The sequence below is a fragment of the Manacus vitellinus genome, unplaced genomic scaffold (genome assembly GCF_001715985.3).
Source record: "Manacus vitellinus isolate BGI_N305 unplaced genomic scaffold, ASM171598v3 scaffold_27_pilon, whole genome shotgun sequence".
Classification (NCBI taxonomy): domain Eukaryota; kingdom Metazoa; phylum Chordata; class Aves; order Passeriformes; family Pipridae; genus Manacus; species Manacus vitellinus.
The window spans coordinates 8112105-8137550 of record NW_021940039.1 but is presented as its reverse complement, the minus strand read 5'-3'; the positions used below and the strand labels follow the sequence as shown (position 1 = coordinate 8137550).

The following is a 25446-nucleotide window of genomic DNA, read 5'->3' as shown; positions in this document are numbered from 1 at the left end:
CTGGGGAAGAAGCAGTAGACTTTTAGGTAAGGCAACTGTTAAAAGGGAGAAGACACAGCTTTACCTCATCATTTTATGCTTAGAATCTATGCTGCTGAATCTCGGATTTGGTTTTGGGTTTTTATTTTATTTTCTGCAACAGGGTGTTTCAAACTCATTGTTAGTGCACATAAAAATTAATATATGTACCAATTTGGAAAAAAAACAAAAACAAAAACAAACAAAAAACTTTGAAGGTTTTCCTTAAGTCTTAGAGACCAACCTGGAGTGACCCAATGCTGACTTTCATAGTTGGGCAGACAACTGTGAACTCAGATTTTCTGATGGGATAAATCAAGAACACTGATAAAGACATTAGTCCTAAAGCATTTCTGGCCAGAACCTTGAAGAAAACCCAGAGGAAAACTCCCAGTGCCCCTTGAGTAATCCTGTGAGTACAATTTCCATCTGAGCTCTGTGGGTTTGAAATGGTCATAGAAATTGGGTGATTTTCGAGGTGTTTGTTGGATCCCAAATGGTGGCCTTTTTAATGGTTCGGTGCCCACTAATGTGGGCAATTTAATTTTTCTGTAACTCCAACCCAGTTCCCAGCCTAAATGAGAAGAGCAGTGCAACAGCTTTCAAAACAGATTGGAGGTCTGTGCTGCAGTCGGCAAACTGGGTGGTGTCCATGTGGCAGTCAAGCTGCCTCACAATATTGGGCAATAAACAAGCAGGAACCTTTCTGATATTTAGCAACTGCACCATAGTTTCTCATCCTTGGGTAAGATTAACCTTAGGTCAGTAAGAACAATAACATATTTAAGAATAAAAGGTCTGGGTGACTGCCAGCCCCCTGGTCTGGCAATGGAGAAAGTTTTCATCTGTAAGGGATGTGTTAAAATGCTGCTTATGTCATGGTTGGGATTCTCTGGCATGTGTTGAGTTAAATATAAATAACATTTTGCAGAGCAGTCAGCTAAAAACTGTGGATTAATTAGGTTTCAGTATTACCGTTGAAGTCTGGTTTTTTAGCTGGATCCTCAAGCAACAGAAGATGTTCTGTTTGTGCCTCCATGGATTTTTATCAGTCTCCACGAGCTTTTCTGTGCACTTGTGCAGCCTCACTCAGGATGCCGTGTGCTCCACTGGGGGTTTTACCAACAGATCCTGTTCCTGCTTGCTCCTTGGCTGCTGTTTTGCAAACAGGACAGGGTTTAGCCCATTTCAACCCAGAAACTCCCTGTGTTGTCTGTCTGGGTGCAGAAGGGACAGCAGCACAGTCCCCAGGAGAAAGGAGGAGGGAGAGGCAGCATTTGGGGCACAATCACCACTTCCACCCTCCTCCCCAAAAAGGAGGATGCTCCCGAGTGCCCGACAGACCAGTGCTCGTGATGGCCCTTCTCAGCCAGACGTGGCTTGAAGACACGGTCTGGAGGAAGCCCCACGGTGGGACAGCAGATGGGATTTTGGGAGCAGCCAGATCTGTGTGCTGGAGATTTGCTCTGCTTCCAGCCGCCCCTGGGCATGCAGACAGGCACGTCCACCCCAACCACGGTGTCAGCCCTGTGCCAGAGCTGAGTAGGGCAGCATCCTCGGCTGAGGAGCAGCTTTGCCTGTCTGCATTTAGAATTATTTTACGTTACAATGACGAGAACCACCAGCGTATGCGGAGCCTGCGGTGTCTGGCTGTGCTCGCTCGATGGGAAGGTCAGAGTGGGATGGCATCAGTTTGTATTTAACCCACTCCTGTGGGGAGGGGTATCCTCACATCTGTGTGTGCCTGTTTGTGCCTTCTCTTTGTAACATCTGAGCAACTTTTTGTGCCTAATACCCTCAACGTACCTGTGTGACATGGGGGAATATCATCCTCATCTTACAGAGGGGGGCTCAGTCTTGGAGAAGCCAAGTGCTGCCCAGAAGGCTGTACTGGGACCATGCACTGGGCACAGTCAGGATGGGACCTATTCCCATGCCCAGTCCACAGGATTGATCCTTAACCTGGAGTTCAGCTGCAGCAGGAGCCCGTCAACCCAACTTCACTTTGCCTGAAGTCATGGGATGGCTGGGAATCATTCACAAGGGTGCCTTCCAAAATTTGCTCTTTAGCAAATTTTCCCATATTACTTTGAAGGGAATGGAGCTGATTGCAATAGTAAATGCGTTTTAGATGTGGCAAAGAACTAAGTGCTCCCAATATATCACTTTTCCCTTTCTGCTGACACATTCCTCGGTCCCCTTGAGTAAGAAGAGGAAAACAGGAGAGGCGGTTTGAAGAACATGGTGTGCCTGTGATTGACAAGGGGTTGTATAAATCAGTCAAAGGGAATCCTCCAGGCATTCCCTCTTGTGGGAAGATCCCACAGTGCTCTCTGGCCTTGATCGTTCTGTCTCTCAATGTTTGTGTACAGAATGTGTGGGTGGGAGACGAGCTGGATTTGAACCTCTGAGAGGAACAGACATCAGCTCCTTTAATTGAAAGCAGCTTCCTAGGGAGGGGTATGACATGGGCTTCCAGTAACTAGACACAAATAGTCCTCGCATACTTTGGAGCACATACTAAGCTCCTGTGGATCCCATTGCTCTGTGGGTCTGAGAATCTGGATAAGCCCCAGTGAGTGAAGTTTGGAGTCCTGTGTGATGCCGTCATTCTTCAAAGCAAATACTTTAGAGCTTGGTAACACCCTGAAACGAGAAGTATGTCTATCTGTTCTTCCCTCCACAGCTGTCAGGTGCCTTAGCTGCTGTTTTGCATCACTGTACCAAACTAGAGAGTACATTAGGAAATAATTTATTGTTTCTAAGTGTGAATTCCTATGAATAGCCATGAGAAGAGATGATGTTGTCTTCCAGGCCATTGGAACTTGTAGCTTAAAAGCGGTGGTACTGCAGTAATCATAAAATCATTCAGTTTAGAAAAGACTTCTAGGATGACTGAGTCCAACCATTAACCTAAATAATATGGGCCTTCAGGCTGCTGCCACATTCTGGGGATGCCTCAAAGGCAGAGGTGTGACAAACACTCCCAACAGACAGTTCTCAGACTTGGCAGTGATGGTGTGACACTCATTGCCTGGGTAGAGTCGAAGTGGGGATGTATTTACCATGTGTGTGAGAGCCTGTTGGGATGGTGGAGGCTGCAGGTGACAGGGACTGTTTATCCACTTGGATTGTTATTGCAGAATCTTCAAGAACTTTTTTGCCATTAGCTAAGTTCACTAGCTGACAGCTAGTGCAGAAGAGGCTCTTGTAGCCACTCATCTCAGTTAGACTTCTCCCACACTTCTCAATTATACTCTTCTAAAAGAACCTTTTACCCCAGGACCACTTTGAAACACTTGTCTGGGTAGCGATGGCTCAGCCTCAGCAGGGGGAAGCTTATCTAACCTGTTCAAACCAGGCCAGTCTGACAGTCCACACACCTCAGCTCACGTGGCTCAAACACAGGCTCTTTATGCAATGCCCAGATTTTTGCTAATATTCCCAGGCAGAAGCAGAAAGTGCTGGAGTTCACACACGCACACAAATCAAACAAGGCGTTTTAAAGTTATCAGAGACTTCCAACCCACCTCAGCGGGGGTTTATTTTGGGTTTGATTCAAACTTTTGGTGAAGGTCTGGGTGATTTCTTCATACAGGTTTTCACTCACCCATTAAGTGGCACTTAAAAAGCACCGAATGTTTCTTTCAGCCACCTCTTTGGACCAATAGAGCAGGAGGAGATGTAAGAATGAGAACAAAATCATATAAAAGTAATGAGACCTTTGTTCATGTCAAAGAGCTCTCTGACCATATAAATTGCAGATGTGGGTAAGATAAATTCTCTAGCTGGAGAGGTATTAAAATAAAAACCATGCTCCCAACAAGAGACAGGCTGCTGAAAACGCAAGAAGGGAGAGTTGCGAAATGGTACATGTCGAATTGCTGGCCTGGATTTCAAATGCCAAAGATAGTTTATGTAAAGCCTTGCTCTGCTGTAAAATGTAACAGTATCCACTGGCTAGCCTCAATGAAGCTTGGTCCCAGTTGTTTCAAAAAATAAATAAACTAAAAATCTTCTTCCAGCCCATTAAAGCTGATTTATGTTTTGCCCATAGATTCCTCTGTGCTGGACCTTGAGGGACTCAGATTATAGAGGGGATTACCTCACTTTTAGCCAATCTGATTTCTCATTCCCAGGCATCCCAGGCTCTCTTTGCACTGCCCAGACTTTGCCTGCCGAGACCAAGAGGGCATTTCCATGCAGAGTTATTGAGTGGACACAGGATTTTGAATGGTCAAAAGCATCTCTGTTAATTCTCCTGTTTCACCTCAGGGTTTTCTTTTTGGTTTAGTAATCAGGGGAATTGATTAGGGGAACAGCTTTACTGAGAGCACATCATCACCACCTGATTGCTCAGTTCAGGCTCTGGTCTTGGAAAGAAAATTAAAAGTGTCCCCAAGACAACATAACTCCCATTAGCACCCAGCCCAGGTGGTGGGATCCATCCTAGGCTGTCCTGTGGCCAGCACAAGTGCTGGGGATGGTTTGGCCTCTTGGGTTACAGTTGTAGCTCCACTGCCACTATTCTGTGTGACCACAAGGAATTCCCTCTTATCCCCGTGACTGGTGAGTCAGTGAGTTCACCTAAGTGTTGTGAATCCCAACAGGTTCTCCCTTCAGGTGCTCCTGGAGCCTCAGCAGGAATCATCCTTCTAATGCAGGAGTTACTTTTTGCACGGTGGACATTTCCCTTCTCAGTGAAGGGAGTGAAGGCTGTGGTTGTGCATGTTTCTTTCTTGAAGCAGCTTCACTGAAGAGTTTTCAGGGTGAATCCTACCATTCCTTGCAGCTTCATTTTCACATCTTACACACTGATGGCACTGCAAGGCTCTCTGGTATTCAGATTCTGGCACTTCCTTTGAGCTTTTCATTTGTGCCAGCACTTGGGATTCATCTACTTGTTCTTTACTGAAAAGAGCAGTTTGCTTCCAATCTCACTGCTGCCTGCCATGGAAAGGTGCAGAATAAGGTGATTCCACTTGCAGAACTAGTTAGCAAAAGAAGAAACCAGTTTGCTTAAATTGGGTTGTAGAGGCAGGACTTTCCTGGCTACCAAGTTTACACATCCATCTCTAACTCCCCTGGGGTTCCAGGAACACCAGGTTTAAAAAGGGCAGTGCTGGAGCCCTGTGGAGGAATCTCCAGACTGTCTGTGCTGTGAGCTGGGACGTTCAGAAGTGATTGTCACTTTGACTCCAGTGGGAAGAACTGTGGTCCTTTTGGGTGGGGAACAAAGTTGTTCAAAATGCCGTCAAAGACCTCGTACCAAATCCAGAGGAAACTGCTGGCTGCCATCCAGCTGCTGGGAGTCTTTAGCTCCTTTTCACGTTTCAGTTTTTCTTATTGAGGTGGAAGACCTGGAAACTTAACTTCTGAATAATCTCAATGTATTCAGAGGCATTGTTATGATGCATTATTTTATTCTAGCAGTGCACCTGGACTTTCCCACACACACTTTAAAGAGTCATAACCTTTCCTTACTGTCATCTATGTCTGTTTTGGTGCTTCTTTTTCCAGGTGTGTCGGACTAAGGTGATTGACTTGAATGATGGTGTCTCCCAGTACGCCTGGTACCCCTGCACAGCCAACTTCCAGTACTCCCACATGACACAGACCATTTTCTGGCTCAAGGTAGGAAGTGCACATGTCACTCAGGAGTTTCCTCTTTGCCTGCCTGTACAAAGTTTCTCCAACAGGCAAAATATCACTGGGATAGCCTTCCCAGGACCGAGCTGCTCCTTTCTTTGAAGTATTTTTGGAGCAAAACAGCAAAACAATGTCTCTGAGCACTGTCTGGAGACTCAGTGGTGAAGTCCCCTCCCATGTGACAAGGCTATTGAATTTCTGAGGGGTTACAGCTGCAGGGCTGTTTGACTGGAGTTTATCTAGTTTGTGTAGGAGAGATTGGAAGAGAAGATTTCTCTGTGACCTGGGATGGGAATTGCCCTTTTAAAAGTCCCGGATTGACTCCTGGGGATTTTTTAAAGCCCACCATAATTTCCCACCTCAGGCTTTGTGGGTTTTGTGTTTTCCCAGGCTTATTTTTCCCAGCCTATGGTAGCTGCAGCAGTCCTAGTTCACCTGGTCACTGATGGGACCTATTACCTGGATCAGAAGCAGGAGACCATTGGTGTGCAGCTGTTTGACACCAAAGAGCAAAGCCACGATCTTGGTAAGACTGTTTTATTAAACTCCCTCCTTATTGCTTGCTTATCTGATGATGCCTCTGTTCACAAACTGACCAGTACTCCTGCTCAGTTTTTTTCAGAATTAGACAAAAATATGCTTGTTTAATGCTCCAAGCCCTGAGTCTCTCTAGAGTTTGTTGAATATGGTGCATCATTTTATGCAGACATTTCTCCATAGCTGTTCATTGTGTGTTCAGAAGTGATTAGCTCCTTTTTAGTCATCAAAATCAGCACTATCTCAGTGCTTCACACCAGCACTGCCCTGGAGAGACACTGATGGTGATACAGATGAGCCCCTGGTAGCAGGGAGTGAGGGACCTGCTCCAGCTGCTGCTGCAGCAAACACTTCTGCTTCACAGGGTGTGTTGGGTGATCTCTAGTCTTGCTTGCAGGGAGGTCTCCACAGCTATTTGGTGGCCAGCATTCTTCATGTGAAGTATTTCAGGTTTGATGAAGGTCTAACACCGGGGTGTGGCCTCAAGCAGAGGTGCCTGACAGAGGCTGTGGATCTGCAGCTCTGCTGAAGTGCCAGGATGGACCATTTTTGTCCCTACCCTTGGCACAGGGCCCTGAACCTGGGGAAGCTGTGTCTGGTGAATTGATTCAGGCTGCATTGAGGCTCCAGGACCAAGGAGCTCTCCCTAGCTCCCAACTCCGTGTCATGACAGGACTTGCATAATCCCTTTCCAGCTGTTCTCTGCCTTTTTTTTTCCATTGGGAAGAAAGCTGGCCAGGTCACCTCAAGAGCAGTTTTTAGGGAAACACCACTCTCACCCATCAACTTTCTGTTCTGTCATAACTTTTCAGTTTTGACAAGCTGAAATTCAAACAAGCTTCCTACTAGAAGGGACACACACATTGACAGGTGTTGGATGAGTATCCAGGATAATATGGAATTCGTTGGGGTGTGGAGGAAAAGAAAGAAAATAAATGTGATGTCTGTTGTCCAAGAATAAACAGAAATTCATAGCAAGTTGTGCAGGTTGAGTCAGGATAGCTCCCAGTTTGCCAGAGCCCTTGGATTAATCTTATCCTCCTCCTTTCACAAAACAGTGGCACATAACTCTTTCCCTCTGAGATATAAATGATGGATGCACGAGCTGCCAACAAATACTTAATGTGACATTTTATAGGGGCACACAGACAGATTGTGAGAGGAAGAGAACAAGAAAGAGGAGCAAAGAGGAAACTAAGGGTTAGGTTTTGAAATCCTCAATGAAGTTGCAACATAAGTTTGGCAGGGCTCATCCTGATGCCTGGACATCCTCAGAGCTGAAATGCTGCCTTCATCATGGAAAAGCCTCTCTGACCTTTCAGAAGAGGCTGCCTGGAGCAGGGGAGAGGTGTAGGTAGGCTGCCCAGCAGTTCTCACTCAGGCAGAGCTCCCCATTACTGTTTTGTCTGAGTTCTGGCTCTGGCATTGTCCTTTTCCTGGATATTGTCTTTCATGTGTTTGAATTTGTCACCTTGGAAAGCTGGAAGCTGCAGCTGAGATGCAAGTGTTGCCATGCACTGGGTGCAGGATTGACTTCAGACAGTCAATCAGTCTTATGTAGAAATTAGTGGCAAACTAAAAGTACGTCCAAAAGAAAGTAGCAATAACTTAAAGCTCCATCAGTCTTCAGTGTGCTAAAGACACTCCCATGGGCAAAACACATCCTATCCAGACCTGAAGTTTCCCACCTTGATCAGAACAGGTTTTTAGCATGTGGACTCCCAGAAAATAATGTGATGCTTATTCTGAGTCTTGGTAGGAGATGGAAAGGTTGGAATGCCAAATACTTCAGCTCTGTTAGTTCAGACCCATTGTAGACACCAGGGTTCAGCTACTGAGCATCAAATAGGTGGGTGCAGAGCTCCAGAAATGGGGGTGATCGTGAGACAGCTCTGATCCCCTGCGTGGCCACCATGAGGGGTCTTTAGTTACTGAAGGCAGGTGAGTTACATGACCCTGACCTGTTCAGCCCCCGTTTACCTTGTGTGGGGCAGAAAGCACAGCAAGTGCAGCACAGCTCTGAGGGTCTGTTTGCTTGTGGACACCACCTGAGAGCAAGGAATGAAATGGAAGTGAATAAACAGCCTCATACCATAAGTTCTTTCTTGGCTTTCCATCAGAGAAGGCAGAAACTTTCAAGGAATTTGGGAACCCGGGATTTTGAGTATTAACTGCACCTGTTTGTAAGTGAGAAACGTGCACCGTTCCACAAGGAGCTGATATCAAAAGACCTGTGGGAGGCAAGTAGACAGGGAGGTTATTCCAGGGTCAGGTAAAGACCAAAACAAAAAGAGAGTTGCTTTTTTATATTTTTTTTTTTTTTTATTACAGGAAGATTTTTTTAAGTAGAGGGTGGGAGATAGAAGTTTAAAGAGCATGGTCAAAAGTCTGTCTTAATTCACAGGAAATCACTTTCTAAGGAGAAAATGAAAACTTTTTTATTTCTCCCCCTTTAAGTCAAGAAATCCGAACTGGGAAGAAAAAAAAAGAAATAATAATAACAGAAATCCCTGAGCCAGTTAAACATGCAAATAGAGTTTATTTTATTTTGAAATTTGTAAGTGTATCAGGGTAGCCAAAGGGCCTGGGCCAAAGCCATTGCTGGGGGAGCTCCAGTGAAGCAAATGGATCTGGAGCCAAGCTGATCCTCGGAGTGATGCCACGGAGCTGCAGAGGCCGGGCTTTGCAGGCAGCGTCAGGCCATGAATCTCAATTAAGGAGTTCTGAGGCCAGCAGACAGCTGTCTGTCCTCTGCCTTACCCCTGAGATGGATTTGGCCCATCTGAATTCAGGTTGCCTCTACCTGAAGGTGGGAATTTCTTCCCAGCTGCCACTGAGTGCCTTGTCTGCTGGAGAAAAGGGATTAAGAAGTCTCCTTGTCAGCTCTCTGGTGTTTCCGTGCACCTCAACCTTGAGACATTTTTATTTTCCCAAGGCACTATTTTCTCCTCAAGTGAGATCCCCTGCAAAACCCTCAGTGGGACCATCACCCTCATTTCTCTCTCCAGCACCATCTTTGCCTTTTCTACCCAAGAGCAAGATACCCTAAGGCTCGAAACCATCCAAAAAAAAAAAAAATAAATAAAAAATGGGCACATTCAGTGTAGAGCTCATGCAAAGAAGTTTACCACCGAGTGCTAATGACATACACAGCTCCAAACAGGCCACTGGTGCCCTGCCCGTGGTGCACAAAGCCACCCAGCCTGCCGGCACCGTTTGATGCGCCGGATAAAGGCCCCAACTGTCCTCTCCCAGACCAGTTGGACAATAGTGCAACTCCGCTTCCTCCGTGATGGTTGCTCCTGATTTAACAGGGCACAATAGAAACGTAGCCGTGGTCTAAAGAAACGGCTCTGAGAGCCTGTGCCGCGCTTGTGGAGAGAATGGCAGCCTTTCTTCAGCTGTCTGGAGGGATATACTTCTCCACTAAGCTCTCCAGAGTGATTTGGGAAGCCCCTCCAGGCAGCTTACCATAACTTTTCAGCTCTATAGGGCCATTCCTATGGGTGAAATGCCTCTGAAGTGCCCACGGCCTCGGGAAGCAATTGTGTTAAGTCTGACCCTTCCTCTGATCTTGTCTCTCCTCTGGCAGGTGTCCACGTCCTGAGCTGCAGGAACAATCCCCTGATTATCCCCGTCATCCATGACCTCAGTCACCCTTTTTATCACACCCAGGCTGTCCTCATTAGCTTCAGCTCCCAGTTTGTGGCCATCTCCGGGGTGGCCCTGCGTTCCTTCCACAACTTCGACCCTATCACCATCAGCAGCTGCCAGCGAGGACAGACCTACAGCCCGGCGGAGCAGAGGTGAGCCTGTCATCCCGCTTCCTTCTGCCTCGCCACCCACCGCCCCCCGCGCCGGCCGGGGGTCAGGGGGAGGCAGGAGGGGCACAGCAGCTGAACCCTGCCGACCCTTTTGTGTGGCCGCTGAAAAACCGGCAGTGTTCTCATTGATCGGGATGGATGGGACATTTAACCCGCACGGGGGATGCCGCTAGTGAATTATTTCCTCTTCCTTTCTCCTCCCTCCTTTATCCCGGGCTCGGAGCTCGGGGCCGGTTAACTCCCCGTGCACTCCCCAGCCCGGCATCGCTCTCGCCGCTCGCACACCGCTCCGACCCCGACCGCTTTGTGCTGCCCGAGGGCCACGGGGACCTCCCACGGAAGCGATTGCACGGAGACAAAGTGATGCTTGTGCCCCAGCGGGGCCGGATCCTGCCGGGTGCTCAGCACATCCGTGGCCATCGGCATCTGCAGGGCTTTTACGGCCGGGCAAGGACCCTCAGCACCCCTCTGGATCAGGCCCCCGTTCTGAAAAGCTCTGTGGGACCCCCCAGGATGAAAGGTTTATGGCTACCGTTTTATTCTTGTTGTTATTACAGACACATCAATAGATCACCACCAACCCCTCTCAGTCTCTGCTTTACAGCATCCCACAGAGATTGTGACCTTTCCTGGCCTCTGGTGCGGCAGCTTCATGGATCCTTTCAGCGAGGCAGTGAAAAGAAGAGGAGAGAATTTAGCAAAACCCCTGAAAGAATAATTTTTTTTCTTCCTTTGTGCATTCAAAGTTGTGAGCAGTCGTCATACCATAGCGGCAGCAATAGTAAAACAAGTTGCATATCCCAACAAACCTCTGCTCAGCCTCCTAAGCAAGCTGTCAGGTTTTTTGATAATGTACTGGCTTGTTTTGAGGACCTGCTTTTATTCCAGGAAAGGCAGGAGGGTGAGAAGGGGGAGAGGGAAGGGAAAATAAAATTTAAAAAAAAGGAGCATATCTATAGCTAAATCAATCCAGTCAGTGTGTTCTGACCTAGATTCAAGGCGTCTGATCATTCTATGCAATAGGTTGTATAAATTCAGAGGCCCAAAGACAGCAGGATCAAGTTTCAGATGAGAAGTCTGGTTGTGGAAGTTTGGCGAATCCCCAGTGCAGGACCGGGACAGAAAAAGAGCGAGAAAGACCCACTGGAAGGAGATGGTGAGAAGCAACAGGGAGCTCAAGAGGGCTGAGACACAGGACCACATTCCTCCTCCCTCTCAGATTTTCAGTAGGAATTGAACCATTTGTTCACTTATGGAATTAGAAGTGCTCTGTGTTTAGAAAGTTATTTCCTTAATAAAAAATGCATTCCCCTAGGGCAAAGCTTCAGTGAGCCTCTGCAGCCCAGCAAACCAACCTTTAGAAATCTCTTGGGGAAGACTCGCCCGCCTTTTGCCTCTTATTTTTCTTCCTGATTTTTTTTTGGCATTGTTTTGTTTTCGGGATGCACTGAACCCTCTCAGCCCCTTGCTCTCAAAAACTTTCATCCGAGCCTCACTTGTTCAAAGTAACGTTTCAATTCTGGATTTGTTATAAAGTTTCCCATGTCTGTCAAGGAACCAGAAAGTCTCTGAAGTAAAGCCCTGATCCAAAGGCCATTGAAAACAGTGGGATTTTTCCACTGATGACAGTGTACAGTGGAGAAGCCCTAGTTTGCCTTGTGATAAGATCATTTAGGATGACCATATCTGCTTTCTTCTGTACAAGAAATTCCAAGAAATTCAAGTGTCCAAGGTGTAGAGAAAGCTGTGCATTAAGTTATTAAGTTGTGCAGCCAGGAAATAGGTGACACCTTTGCTGTCACTGCTGTCTTTTTCCTCAGATGTTTTACCCAATCCAGGAAGCACATAGGAGAGATTTTTAAAAGTTACTCTTAACCAGCTCAGAGGCTGGATGTGGGTTTTCTGCCTCCTGTGCTCGTGGTCTCCCCATCCTTGGAATGCCAGTTCCACACTGCCCATCCTTCCCTTCTCCCCTTTCCCCACCGGTTGCATTTGCCTAATATGATTTTTAGAGTATTTATTTAATTTTTAAAGGAACTCTCTCTCCTATGTGTAAGCATCAATTTGACTGCTTTCATTTTCCTTAGGTCAAGACGGATATTTTTGCCTGCTTTTGGCTTCTCTCTGCAAGAGGTATTATTTCTCTCTCTTCAAGGAGAATTATTTTGCTTGGAGAGGATTTATAGCCAGATGCAGACACTTCTAGGCAAGGGTGCAGATTTTAAAATTGAGAGGGAAAAGAAATATATCGGCCCTTAAAAGTTAACACAGCCTTTATTTTGAAGGTGAATGGATCCCTCCCATGGGTTAGTGAAAACTTAATAACTGAAAATAAAACATGTGCTCACTCTTCTTTCTTGAGGTATGTATTCTAGTTAATATTTTAGAGAAAAAGGAGCTTAAATGTAAAAGTCCCATTGAACTTTATAGGCATCCTCAGTCAACATTACTTCTTTTGAAAATCCATTCAATCCTCCTAAAGACATTTATAGAGAGTTTGAAAATAAACCTACTCTGTACTTTCCATCTGCTGGTCTTTCTGCTGCCGCTGACCATGGGCTCTTTTTTTTGTTTTCAGCAGAAGTTTCCCTCACTGCTGGAGACGAACTGTAAAAATGACAGGCTTTATGTCCACATTACATCCTCAGACCAGATATAACGGCCTAGGTAGTTCTTCTCTTCCACTTTATACCTCAGGTTATTAAACTTCCATCATTTCCTGTGTAGCCTTGTGGTGCGGATGGTGAAATCGGGTGTGAAGAAGCAGAGGTGTAATTTCCCACCCCTGGTGCACTGGGGCTGCCTTTGACAGCATTTCTCAAAAATCAGGATTTTGTCTTTTTCTCTGGGTGGGAAACATCCCCGGGGGGGTCTCCCATCCCTGGCAAGGCAGTTTTTGTGAAGTGCTGCTTTCCCTTGGTGGCATTTCCCTGCTGTGGTCACCAGACCTCTCCTCTATCACACCTGGTGCCATCGCTCCTCTCCTGGAAACTGCAGGCAGGAGGCATGAAAACCCAGGCAGACTCCCCAGTTCAGCTGTCAGAATTGTGAGTTTCAGGAGTTTCCATCTTCCTAATCCCCCATTAACTCCATGTTCCTACAGAAGACAAGCCCCACTGGCTGCCCACAGCTCTCCAGTCTTTATACCCCACATCGTGCAGCACCTTGTGCTCTCTAGTCAGTGTAGCAAAAAGATTTCTCTTTCCTTTGTTTGGTTAAGTCTTGCCACAAACTCACTGTTATGGCTTCAAAATTGCTTCTGCAGGGGAGATTTTGGGGTTACCACCCTCCAGAAGTGTGCACACCGGGGTGTTTGACACCTAGGGGGGGACCAGGCCCACCCCTGGTCATCACACCATCACCTACCCTTGCTTCCACGGAAAGCCATCCTCTAAGCTTCACCCTTCACTGCCCCAAACAAGCCCCAGGGAGACGTAGCCCACTCCAGCTCTTCTCTTTGTCTTGCTCTCTCCTGCTGTCTGCTTCCCCAACGAGAAATGATGAAGATAAATCTTCAGCAGCAGAACAAATGCAACTGCTCTTTACAACTCCAGTTGTGTTTTTGGTTTTTTTTTTTTTCCTTTTTCCTTTTTGTAAGAGGAAAAAAGGGTTTCCTCGTCTCTTTTTGTTGTGAATTAATGCAGCTTTCTCTTTCCCGGCTCGGCCGCCTTTCCCCTGCCCTGCGTTCTGTCATTAAGCACAATCTCTGTCAGCTTGCTTCGGGTGAAATTAATGAATTTCTCACAGAACTGTTAATCATAGAAGCTTTGGTCCGTGACATGTGTTATAATTCAATGGGTTTTTAACCTTCGCCCCATTTTGGTAATTGGCAAACGGCATCATTTGGCTTTTATTAAAGTGGAAGGCGATGCGTTTTCTTTGTTCGCCTGGACAGACTCTGGCAGGGAGACCTGTGGGGCTGCAAACGCCCAGGGACACGGTCCCACTTCCAAGCTGGCAGGGTGACGGGGCTTTGAGAGCTTTATCAGTTCAATATGGACCCCCCCAGGCAGGAATAACTCACACGACGGGGGGCAGGCAGGCTGGGGGCAGAGCTGGTCCCCGAGGAGAATTTGCCCTGACGCTGGTGGGAACTTGCTGGTTTGTGCTTCTCCTTCCCTCACAGCTTACCTGGGGTTGGAGGAAGTATTTTCTGTAAATCTCTGGGTTTAGCTGTGTTCTGACTCTCAGTTTGAAGTAGGGGTTGCTGTCAGAAGGACCACAGGTGATACCATCCTCTCGGTCACTCTCATGGACCAGATTCAAAGGCAAACACCTCTTTAGGAAAAGGCTTGAGCTTTCTTCCAGTGGCACAGGTTCACCAGTTCCCATCCAGCCCTCAGGATTTGGGAATACATTCTTCGAGATTTTGTGTTAATACAAGAGATGACGTCTTTTAGCTGAAGACTGGAGAAAACAAATTCATTGCCACCTCTGCAGTTCATACTTTTATTTCTACAGCAAAGAATGGGGCTAGCAACATCTGCTTTTCAAAATACTGCATGTATGTTTGTTTTAGAGAGAAAGAACCCACTCTTGCCCTTAGAAGAACCTCTAGAGAGGAGAATACAAACCCACTGTAAGGATAAATCTGTTGGAAGACCCCTCAGAAGGCTACACGTGTGTGAGTTGAATGTGTGGTGGCTTAGAACAAAACCAAACTGCAGTTCAGATCTCCAGCCCAGCCTGTCCCAGAATGTCAAAAAGGGAGTTTTTCCCATATACAAGAGATAATGGTGTGGCTCTTCTCAGGAGCTTTTATACTCACCTGTTATATCTATGTGTCAGAGCTCTCATGAAGGAAACAAATAATTAAGGCACCACATTAAGATGATTTCTTGGAAAAGTGCTTGACCCCAGGGTTAGGAAAAGAAAGTTTGGCTGCTGTAAGCTTCTTGAAAGAGGAAGTCCTGGCTTGGTTTTATGTGAGGAAGGAAGAGCTCCACTTAATTGTTATAATTTTCTATAAACATGTTAAAATACAAATGTTTCTAGGATTGTGTCACTAAGGCCCCAATTTAGCCAAGCCCTCAGCTATTTGCTTACATCCCCCTGTAGTCAAATCTATCAGTGGGACTTAACTGTGCTTTTGAAGTTAAGCACATATTTAAGTGCCTTGCTGAACTGGGGCCAATATTGGCACAAAGAAATACAGATTTAGAGCCTAATGACTGAGCTCGTTTAGATTAGGGATGGGCAGAATGGATTTGAATAAAGCAAGAACTGGCTCAGAACTTCAGCCTACATGTGAAGCTAACTCAATTCAGGGCTTTTTACTTCATTGAAACAGTCTGCCTTGATCTGTTTCTAACATGCAATGGAATGTGTGCAAGAAATCCACTGCTCCTTGCACCCGCCTCGGTGTGAAGATGTTGTTTTAGGAAATCGTACACTGCCAGGGGAAGGGAAGGGACAAGTGAATCCTGAAGTGGACTTAGTAAAATAAACACTTGTCAGGGAATATCCCAGACACCAACACTTGTTCAAGTAAATCATTAGAGTGGTCCTTGGGTCCCTTGTGAAGCTTTGGTCCAGATCAGCTCATACTCTGAGTAAGGAATTTGGGGAGTTAGGGTAGACCAGGGACGACTTGAAATGGGTGGTTTTGATGAAGTCACACAATATTGATTGCAAGAAAACAGGATAGACTCTCCTATGCCAGGAATCAACATGAGTTAAAGCCTAAGAGATTTCCTTCTCAGATACTCTTATATTGTTTCTTTCCCGAGGAATGCACAGTTTCTGGAACATGTGATGATTGACCACTCTTAAATGGCAGAACCCATGCAAGAGCTTCTGTAATCCACAAATGGATGTGATGGGTTCTTTGTCCAAACTTCCTACTTGGAGATATTCATTTCTCCTTCTTAATTCTGCATTTGCAGAACTCAATTCAGGATCGTGACTTCAAAATTCATTGGGATTTATGGCTGACAGTAGCTGATACCAAATTGGAACCAGTAGCTAGAGAACCAGAAATATTTAAATTGGAAACATTTGGTGGCAGTGGTTGTTTTTTTACAAAAAGTGAATGGTTGTATTGTTTGTCACTGAAGTCATTCATATAGAGTTACAGACAGAGAGGGCTGCCCAGATGATCTGCTAACCGAGGCATAATCTGGAGCCTGGAGGGGGTGGCTAAAAATGTTCCCTGGCCATTTCAGGAGACCACAAGGGGACTTGTAAACAGAGAGAAGAACATCACAATAAGTGTTTCTTAATGCCTTTGTCTGTGGTGTTTCAGTTCTGTAGGACTTTTAAGCCCAGGCTTGCTCATCTGGTGTCCTGATCTGAACTCAAGAAACCGGATTCTTTTTCTCCTTTACATTGATGGAAATGAAAAGCGATGCCACTGACTGCGGTGACGTTGCTCCAGATTTCCCTCTGTGCAAATTGCAAAGGTTTCCTTAGGCTCATCCTTCCCTCTGAAGCCATTCAAGGCCAAATTCAGTGCTACATTAATTCACATAAGTATTAGATTAAATAAGTCTGTTATTATTTTATTTTTTCAACTTTAGTGGAAGATGGTTTTCAGATTTTGAGGGAGTTTTGCAATGGGGAGTCAAGGTTTGCAATATGTACTTTTGAGAAGAGTGGCTTGGCAATAGTGCTTGCTTTTTTCCTCAATGAGTCAACTTACTTGTTGCTGAAGCCCTGGCACGGGAGGAACTTTTATTGCAGCCTCACCATCTGAAAAATAGAGGGGAGCAAAGCGAGAGTTCACCTTCATGGATCAGTGGGACTGGGACGTGGAGGGAGGGTTCAAAAACACATCATTCATCTTTTAGTGCTCTCACTCAACATCCAACTTGAGATATTCTTTTTGAGGTCAATTGAGGACTTACTCAACTGGCAGTGCCATGAGGTTGGTAAGGTTTGTAATTCAGATTAGTAAGGCTCGGGGAGCTGCTACCAAAACAGAGTAAAGTCTGTAGTTCACACTCCTGTGTTGGTCACTTGCAAGGCAACTGCACATGGCTGTTCTCCTCACCTCATTTCCCTTCAATGAGGCCCACCTGGGCATGAGGATATGCTGCCCACTGGCTTTTATGGCATTTTCACCCACAGTCTTATTGATCAGTATGAAGTGAAATCAAAGGCAGTTTAAATCTGTATGTCAGGCTGTGAGTTGCAGTGGCTGGAAAACATGTGAAACCCTTAGTCTGGTGTGTGGGGATCATCCTTGAGGGCAAGATCACTCTGGGTAGGTCAGCTCTTGTCTATTCTGCAGAAGAGATGAGCATCAGAGTTGTGGTACTGATGGACAGGGCGCTGTTTGCTGCATACAAAGGTATGGAGTTGGCCAACACAGAGGTGGAATTCTCCCTCAGTCCTGTCAGTGGCCATACTTTGTGCACCATGAGGAAATAAGGTCTTTCTGAATGTAGAAATGGTTTATGGCTCATCACAGACCAGGGAAGGGCCGGCACTGAACGAGCAACCTTAAATTACCAGCAGTGGGCACTTCCCATACAGCACTAGTCTGGGACAGAGAAATGAGTTGTGGAGGTACATAATACTGTCATTTAATCTGATCTAGAGCTCAGTAGAGACATGTGCAGATGTGCTTCTCTATCAGTAACATGGGGATAACAATACCAGCCCAGGTGTCTCGCGGGGGTGTCATGAAAATTAATTAGATAATGTCTGCACAGTGTTTTGAACACAGCAAAACACCATGTACGTGCTAAGTCAGGGCTTACTAAGCTGGACAGGGTTTTGGTGGTTGTTAACCCTTTTTTCTAGGACACAGGAATAGCTTGCTTGAAAACCATTTTAAAATATGTGTATTGATGCTTTGCTTTCCCTTCTTTCTATACCTTTCTGCATTTCAGGTTCTTCCCTACCCACATGGATGGTGAAATAAGCCAATGTTTCCCCTCCTCAGAACTAATTTATTTAAATTAAATTCATTTTAATTTTCAGCCAAAATAAATCACTTTGTAGGAGTCTTTAACCCCAGAAATTTTGTCTATAATCCAGAAAAAGTCTTTGCACATAAAATCATGGAATGGTTTGGGTTGGAAGGGTCCTTTAAAGCCCATCTAATCCAACCCCTCTGCAGTGAGCAGGGGCATCTTCAACTAGATCTGGTTGCTCAGAGTCCTGTCCAACCTGGCCTTGAATGTTTTTAGGGATGGAGCATCCACAGTTTCTTTGGACAACCTGTGTCAGTGTTTTACTAATCTCACTGTAAAAGAATTTCTTCCTTCTACCTAGTCTAATCTCCCCTCATGCTCTAAGACTCTCAGCGTTTTCATTGCTGTTTAGCTGAGGGACTGCCCCATACTCACATTTGAACATGTGCTATAATGTTTGACTCAGGTCATCAGAGATGGTGAAAGATTTTGTGTCAACCAGCCATCTCTATGTACGTAAAAATAAAACAAAAATCCCTTTTAACAAGTCGTGCTAAATGTTACAATAATTTTCTGGAGGGAGAACAGACAGTTTCCATCCGGGGAAACATTTTATGGATGGCAGGACAGCAACTGGAGAGATCTGAAATGACAGCATGCTGCTGAGCTTGATAAGAGCTTATCAACACAGCTACACAGCTGATGTTTTGGTGTTCCTCGTAAGGTGAAATAAAATGAATGTGATGATTTCAACCGAGTTTCTCAAAGATAAGAGTGTCTATCGCAGAAACCCCTCCTCACACATACACACAGACACTTATCACCACCAATATCAGGCACTTCTGAATTCAGCAGATTTAAAAGTGGATGGGGCATAAGGACTGCTCTTGGAGGGAGAGTGTTTTGACGGGGTGGACGGATGGATGGTTGGCTGATGGTACAGGAGTAGGAAGGTCATAGTGCGGATGAATACTGCAGAACACAAAGTAATTCTGCAGAACTGGCAAGCTCTTCCTTTTTGCCACAAGACCTGTAATTTGCCTTCACTGTCCTCTGTGTTGCCACTGCCCCTGTCCTTCAGAAGGTGTAACAAGAGGGTGTGGAGCCCTTTGCCGGGCTGGGTTCGGCGCGTTCTCCGAGCGACGAATCTGTCAGTCAGACACACTTGCTCTTGTGGGAGGAATTAAATGAATTCACTAAAAATACCACTTCTTGTCCCCCTCCTAGCTGTGTCCACTACTCCTGTGAAGCCACGGACTGCCAGAAGCTGGAGATCGAGCACGCAGTGCTGAACTGCACCGGCGGCTGGTACAACGGGGCCCAGTGCAACGTGAGCTGCAGGACCGGCCACATCCTGCACGTCCACAGGGATGATGATCTCATCAAGAGCCAGGTTTGTTCTTCTGGGGCTTTTTATGACAAGGGATGAGCTAACACATGTGGAGAAATTGAGAAATAACCCAGCCTAAACCCCGAAGTCTCAGTTCAGCCTTGGGACAAGGTCGTATCCAAATACTTCTCATCAGAACAGGAGCCCTCTGTAGGAAGAGATACTGACAATGAACTAAGCTCAGATGTTCCCCAACTTCAGAAATTTTCAACCCACAAAGTTTAAATGTGTATTCAGTCCTTTGATCCAACTGACTCTACTCAGCCAAACAGTGTTTCTCGGGGCTGGTGTTTTGGGAGTAGGGTGTTTTGTGTTTTTGCACAACCAATTTCTGGGCAAAATACCTCCCTTTTTAGTCCTGGGATTGAGGCTAGCAGTGTCTTAACTCCTTTGCAGTTTTTCAGTCCATCTGCTTCCAACCACATGCTGACGTGTACGGTATGGAGGGGATGGAAAAAAGCACCCAAACCTTTGTGCTTCCAAACGAATCACCAAAAACCTTCCCTGGTGGGGCAGGCAGTGCTCCCCATCCTCTTTATTAATGCATGGATTACAGAGGATGTCCTACAAAAGCAGTATGCCTTCATGCAGTGAGGGAGGTATTGAGGGATACTATGAAAGTATTTAAACATTAAAAAAAATGAAGGTACTTCAGGCTGGGGAAGGTGGATGAGGTGCATGTGCAACATGGCCCAGCCTTGGCATGTCCCTGGGAGCAGGGTGCTTGGGATAGGTGGGTGCAGACACCTCAGTTTGTGCTCTCACCTCTAATGCTGCTCTAGATCCTGTGAGCGTGATGTGGGGGTGGTTTCCCCCATCAGCACCTTCTCACAAGTTGTGGGGGCAGCACACACATCTGGGGCAGCACACACATCTGGGGCAGCACACACATCTGGGGCCGGGGGAGCCGGGGCAGCCGCACTCAGCAGCCTGTCTGTATTTGTGAAATACTGTGTTCTTCATAAGCTCGCAGAGGGGGGAGACAGAGTGGAGGGGAATGAGTCAGCCCTTTCAACTCAATTACAAAACAAATACAGGACCCCGCGAGCTGGGCCTCTTCCATCCTAATTGGCATCAGCACCAGAACCCCAGCTCCAGCTGAGCATTTTTACAGAGCAGAAAACAAGTTCTCAAACGAGCCTGAATGGAAGGGATCTGTACATAGGGTACATGGGGCACACAGGGGTCTCAAACCAAATAAAACAGCCTAAACACGCTTCACCAGCACCCTGTTATTTAAAGGCAGGAATTACCTTTTGGGGAGTCTCTGCCGACTGTGTATGGTTTTGCCCCAAGAAGTTTGGTTTCAGAGCCTTGATCAGACTCATATGACAGGAGGGGAGGATTTTAGCACCCCTAGCTAACATGATTCACTGCCTATTACAACACACTTCCTCTCACCCTGGTCTGCTATTGCACTTCCTCGTCTTTTTTCCACCAGTAAAACCCCCCGAGGCCAATGGCTTTGTTTTGCTCAGTGCTGTGCATTCACTGTTCCAATGAGGGAAGAAGTGGAGCATCCTAAAGATACTCATGATCAGCTAAGCACATTAAACATGTGCTTTATAAGTTTATTTGTGCTCATCAGAGATCTGTTGAAAAGGAGCAGACAGTTTCTTTCACTATCATCTTGTTTTATTTCTTTGTGTCAGGTGCTTCAAGACAGAACTTGTGGAATGTGTAGGCAAGATATGAATTATCTGAGAAAGTCCAGAATCCATGGTTTGGATTTCTCATGTCAAATTGCATTGTGCTCCTTCCACAATTGCTTCCCAGCTTCAGCTCCTCTTCCAGTCACAGTCATTTTGGGGTGAGAAAGGGTTTGTGGCTTGTTGTCCATTATCAGAGGGACTTGCTGCCATGATTGAGGAACCCTGCACAAAGCTGTTGGTTGCTTCACTGTTGTCTAGTTGGATATTTTGCCTGTTTGACTGATTTGAAGATCTAGAGATTATTTTTTTCTCATTTAACTGTCAGTGTGTTGGGCTGCATGAGGAAGAGGAGGAAGGAAAGTAGCTTTACACACGTTGGTGTTTCACACTCTTGGGTAGGAAGGAGGCTGAGGTGAGGTGCAATGTCCCAAAGAGCAGACTGAACAGCAGTGGCCCATGGCCACTGCATGCTGATGAAGATGATTCACAGGCCAGTGAAAACACCTTGGTTTAGCATCTGAACCACATTTATCTTCCGTATTTCAATGAAAGACAGAAAAAAAAGGGTGAAGAGAGAATTAAAAGCAAAATTTTCAAAAGCACCTCAGAAATGCAGGGGCACAAGTCACATTTCAAATCAATCTTTTACATCTAAGGGGTCTTTGAAAATCTTCTTAAAAGTTTCTGCACTTTCTGGCCTCTGTGTCTTCTGAAGCCACCATTTTAATCAGTCTTAGGGCAAAACATTCATTCATTCCCCCTGTGAGAAGCTCCCATTCCCAAATTCTGTTAAACTACGTAAAATCACCAAACCCTAAAACCCATCAGCACTCTGTGCAGCAGAAACTGTTTGCTGCTTGAAAATAAAAAGAAAGCTGAGCTGTTTACAGGCTCTTGGGCTCTCCCTCATCCTCATTTAGGCACTTCAGCAACAACAACAAAGGGCTTTGCACAGTGATGGAGCAAAATCCTTCATGTATCTTTCCCACAAAGATGATCTCGGGATGTTTTCATTCCCCCTCCCCAATTTCTTCCCACCCCCCACCCCGACAACTCCATCGCTCTTTCTTCTCTTCTCTCTCTTTCCCCCTTTTGTTTTTCACTGCTTTCCTCCCCCTTGTCCTTCACTGAAAGACCCACTCATTCAGTTGCTTGTTGTCATCTCTCCTTGAAGCCACCACCACTGCTGCTCTGGTCAAGAGGTGTTATTTAAAACCCAGCAGCTCCCTAATGTTGTGCAAAGGCATCATCAATCATGCCAGGAAAAGAAAGCACGGCTCATGTGGGTTCAATTAGAGGCACAGTAGTGGGCAGAAGTGGAAGAATACTTAGAGGGGAGGGCACAGCTGTTCATTTTTAAGGAGAGGAAACTTCACACGTGAAGCATCGCTTGAAGAAGGAGCCGGCTGGAATCTTGGGCAGCAGGAAGGAGACATGAATTCTCTCAGGCTGTTGCAAGTCCCAAGGAACAAATCTTTCTGGCACCAGATTTGTTTAAGTTTGCATCCTCTTCACTGTACTGCACACTGTATCTTTGGAGGCCCTATTTTGCCCCCCCTCTTTTCGCCTTGCCCACCCTCCCTCCTTGCGTAAGCCTCTTTTGGAAGGCAGGACATGAAGGGAAGCAGTTGCAGTGATGCCAGTCAAAGCAGCACAAAGTGCCCAAAGTGACAGCTAATAAGCCAGACGAGAAAGCCAAGTGTTTTGTATGGACTGCTGTGAGCTGGGTGACCTTGTCAGATCAGACAGGCGAAACAGGCACGTGCCTGCTCAGCTCCGGGTGGGAGATCCACAAAGGCAGAGGCAGATGCTGCCACTAAGACCCAGTGCTGGATCCAAAGGCAGCACTGCTGAGGCTGAGTCCCCTGGAAATACCCCTGAGGTGTGGCATGGAGCTGGGGAGAGGTGGGCTCCTGCTCAGCCTCTGGAGGTCCTGCCCTGGGCCCTGCAGTGATCCCACCCTCAGGTGAGACACCACAAGAGAGGGAAGCTGAGAGCTGGTGGGTGCCACCTGCGAGAATTTCTGTGGCAGGTTTGTCCTCTGTGCTTCCAATCAAAGCCACCAGTCTTTCTCTCCATCGCAGGGAACATTCTCTGTCATGTTCTGCTGCTGAATTCCATGTGCTCCAATTGCTTGAAGTGATGACATGATAGACATGCTCTAAAATGTGCCATTATTATGTCTGACCTTGAAAACCTCAGCTTCCATCATACAAAGTGTGGAACAAATTAACTGGGAAAAAGCTGAGAAGCCAGGGTCTTACCCACGTGGGCACAGCTTCTCTGCAGGGGAATGGTCTTCCCAGTGTGCCAGGAACAGGAAAAGCTATATGGGTCTGGAAGGACTCTTACAGGTTAGGTTAGTGCTGTTGTAGGGAAAGTACTGCTGGGAAAAAGCCAGAGATGAAAATGTGGAGACAGTAATTATTATCTTTTTCACATCAAGGTCTAGAACATGGGGACAAATAAAGGAAAGGGGATAGTTAGGGATCCCTTCCAAGGAGAGGGGATCCCAGGCACATCACATTCCCAGCAGGCTCTAATGTCCTGCAGCTTTCTGCTAACAAAGGCCACGGCCACAGCCGAAACACTCTCACAAGTGTTAGCTCAGGCAAAACATTACTTCTTGTTAGATGTGACTATCTGTCATGCACAGATATTGTCTCTCTTTAAATATTTGTGTTATATTCCTGCTTCTGAGTTTGCGCTGTTTATTTGGTGGTATGTAGAGGTACATTTGATGTGCAACCCTGTCATTAGAGAAACTCCTTTGTGCAGCCACTATCAGGTGGTAGGAACAATAATTTACACCACCACTAAAAATTTAATTCTTGGAGTTGAACCTCTTATCATAGAGCTTCCCTATGTTCAGTATGGATCCAGCAACCAGCAAGATACTATGCAAGACCTATGTCTTTTCCATAACATTTGGATAGCCTCTGACATCATTAGCTTGAGTTTATTGACATCAGTAGCTCGGGTTTATGTTTTAGAGTTCCAGCAGCCACAGTGCTGCTGTGTTATTTGGGAAAGGAAGCTTTGCTAAATGCTGGAGCAGCTCATCCTGGAGAGCAAATGTGTCTGTATGGTTTTCAAGACATGGGAATACGCTCTATCATCCCTTCTCCTGTGGCCACCACACTGTGACTTCCTGGAAGCACAGGGGTCTTCCAGGAATCAACTGCCTACATTTTATATACAGTTTTTAACTTTATCAAATATTCTGATAAGCAGCAAAGGCAGAATTAACAGCCACTTGGGAATGAGAACGCAGAGAGTCACTTCACCTGAGCGCTCCGAGAATCCCAGAATGCGCTACTCTAAACTTGTAGAAAAGACATTTTTTTCCATCAGCAGTGTTCCCTGTTTAAATAAACTCCACGGCCTAGAAAAGGGGTTTTGTGCCCACTTGGGAAGTGTCCAGTTTCTCAGCTCTGGGACTGCTTTTTCCATTCTGTATGCAACCATATATCAAAGGGAGACAGGTCTGAACTTCTGTTGAAACCATTAGGGTGTTTTTGCAAAAAGGGAATCCAGGTCCCTTTGATGTGTGTTAGAAACATTCCCCTTCCTTTTATAAACCCAGATCAATGGTCGGCGGTGCAAATCTCCTGTGAGCATACCAGCCCTGAATAAAATATTCCCTGGAGGCAGAGGAGTGCTGCTGTATGGCTTGGTCAGATTCCTCGGCAGCATCTTCCCCCTCGCGTGTTTGGGTTTCTCACATTTCTAAACTTCTGTCCCTCTCTTTATTCTGGTGCGGAGGGAAGAGTTAGATTCTTCACTTCCAGTTTTTAATAATTTTCCATTTTTAATTAGAAAGTGGATATGTTGTTTACTCAGTTGTCTTTGCCAACATCTGTTTATTCTTCAGTCATCCAGTAAATTTATCGTCTTAGCTTTGGATGGGTGGCTCCTTTACCTCCCCCCTTTTTCCTTCTTTGCCCCTAGCACTTCAGGATTTCAGTCTGCTGTGCTGTTTGGATTATTCCTCAGATCCACAGAAGTGTAGCTGTGACAGCAGAGTGACTTTGGGGAAGTCAGAGCACAGGCATTGACTCTCAAGTGCCAAGTGCCAGTTATGGGCAGGATGCTCCTGGGTCTGTTGATGGCAAACTCCTCCTGGAAAAGGTCTGTCTCTCAGGATTGCATGTCCATGGGCCCTGATTTGGTGTGGAGCCTTGGGGCACCCTGACAGAGAAACCATAAGAGCAGCTGTCAGTATCTGCACACAACGCTGATGTGGCCCAAGGCTCTTCCCCTGGCACCCCCATCCAAGGGTGACTGACACCTCTCAGGAGAGCCTCGGACAGGAGTCCCAAATGGTTCCATGTCAGGTTGGCTTTTACTTCAAACCCAAGAGTGAGTTTGACTCAGAAGCACGTGGGGATCCCTTTGGAGTGGCTGTGTCACTGCAGGGGTGACAGGGATGGGGACAGCTGTCAGCTCCAACAGCTCAGGCTTGTGTGCTCCTTCCCAAACGTAGGGCAGCACAGCATGTGCCCTGCTTGTCTCGG

At 46.2% G+C, this 25446-nt stretch overlaps 1 protein-coding gene across 1 annotated transcript in view; it reads left to right on the top strand.

The window, feature by feature from the left end:
* Window positions 1-25446, top strand: part of PAPPA (pappalysin 1) — a 181062-nt gene that overhangs the window by 116966 nt on the left and 38650 nt on the right. Inside the window, exons 11-14 of the mRNA XM_008920190.3 lie at window positions 5539-5652; window positions 6058-6193; window positions 9797-10010; window positions 19115-19280. Of these exons, the coding sequence (XP_008918438.1) occupies window positions 5539-5652; window positions 6058-6193; window positions 9797-10010; window positions 19115-19280 (630 nt within the window). The remainder of the gene's footprint in view (window positions 1-5538; window positions 5653-6057; window positions 6194-9796; window positions 10011-19114; window positions 19281-25446) is intronic.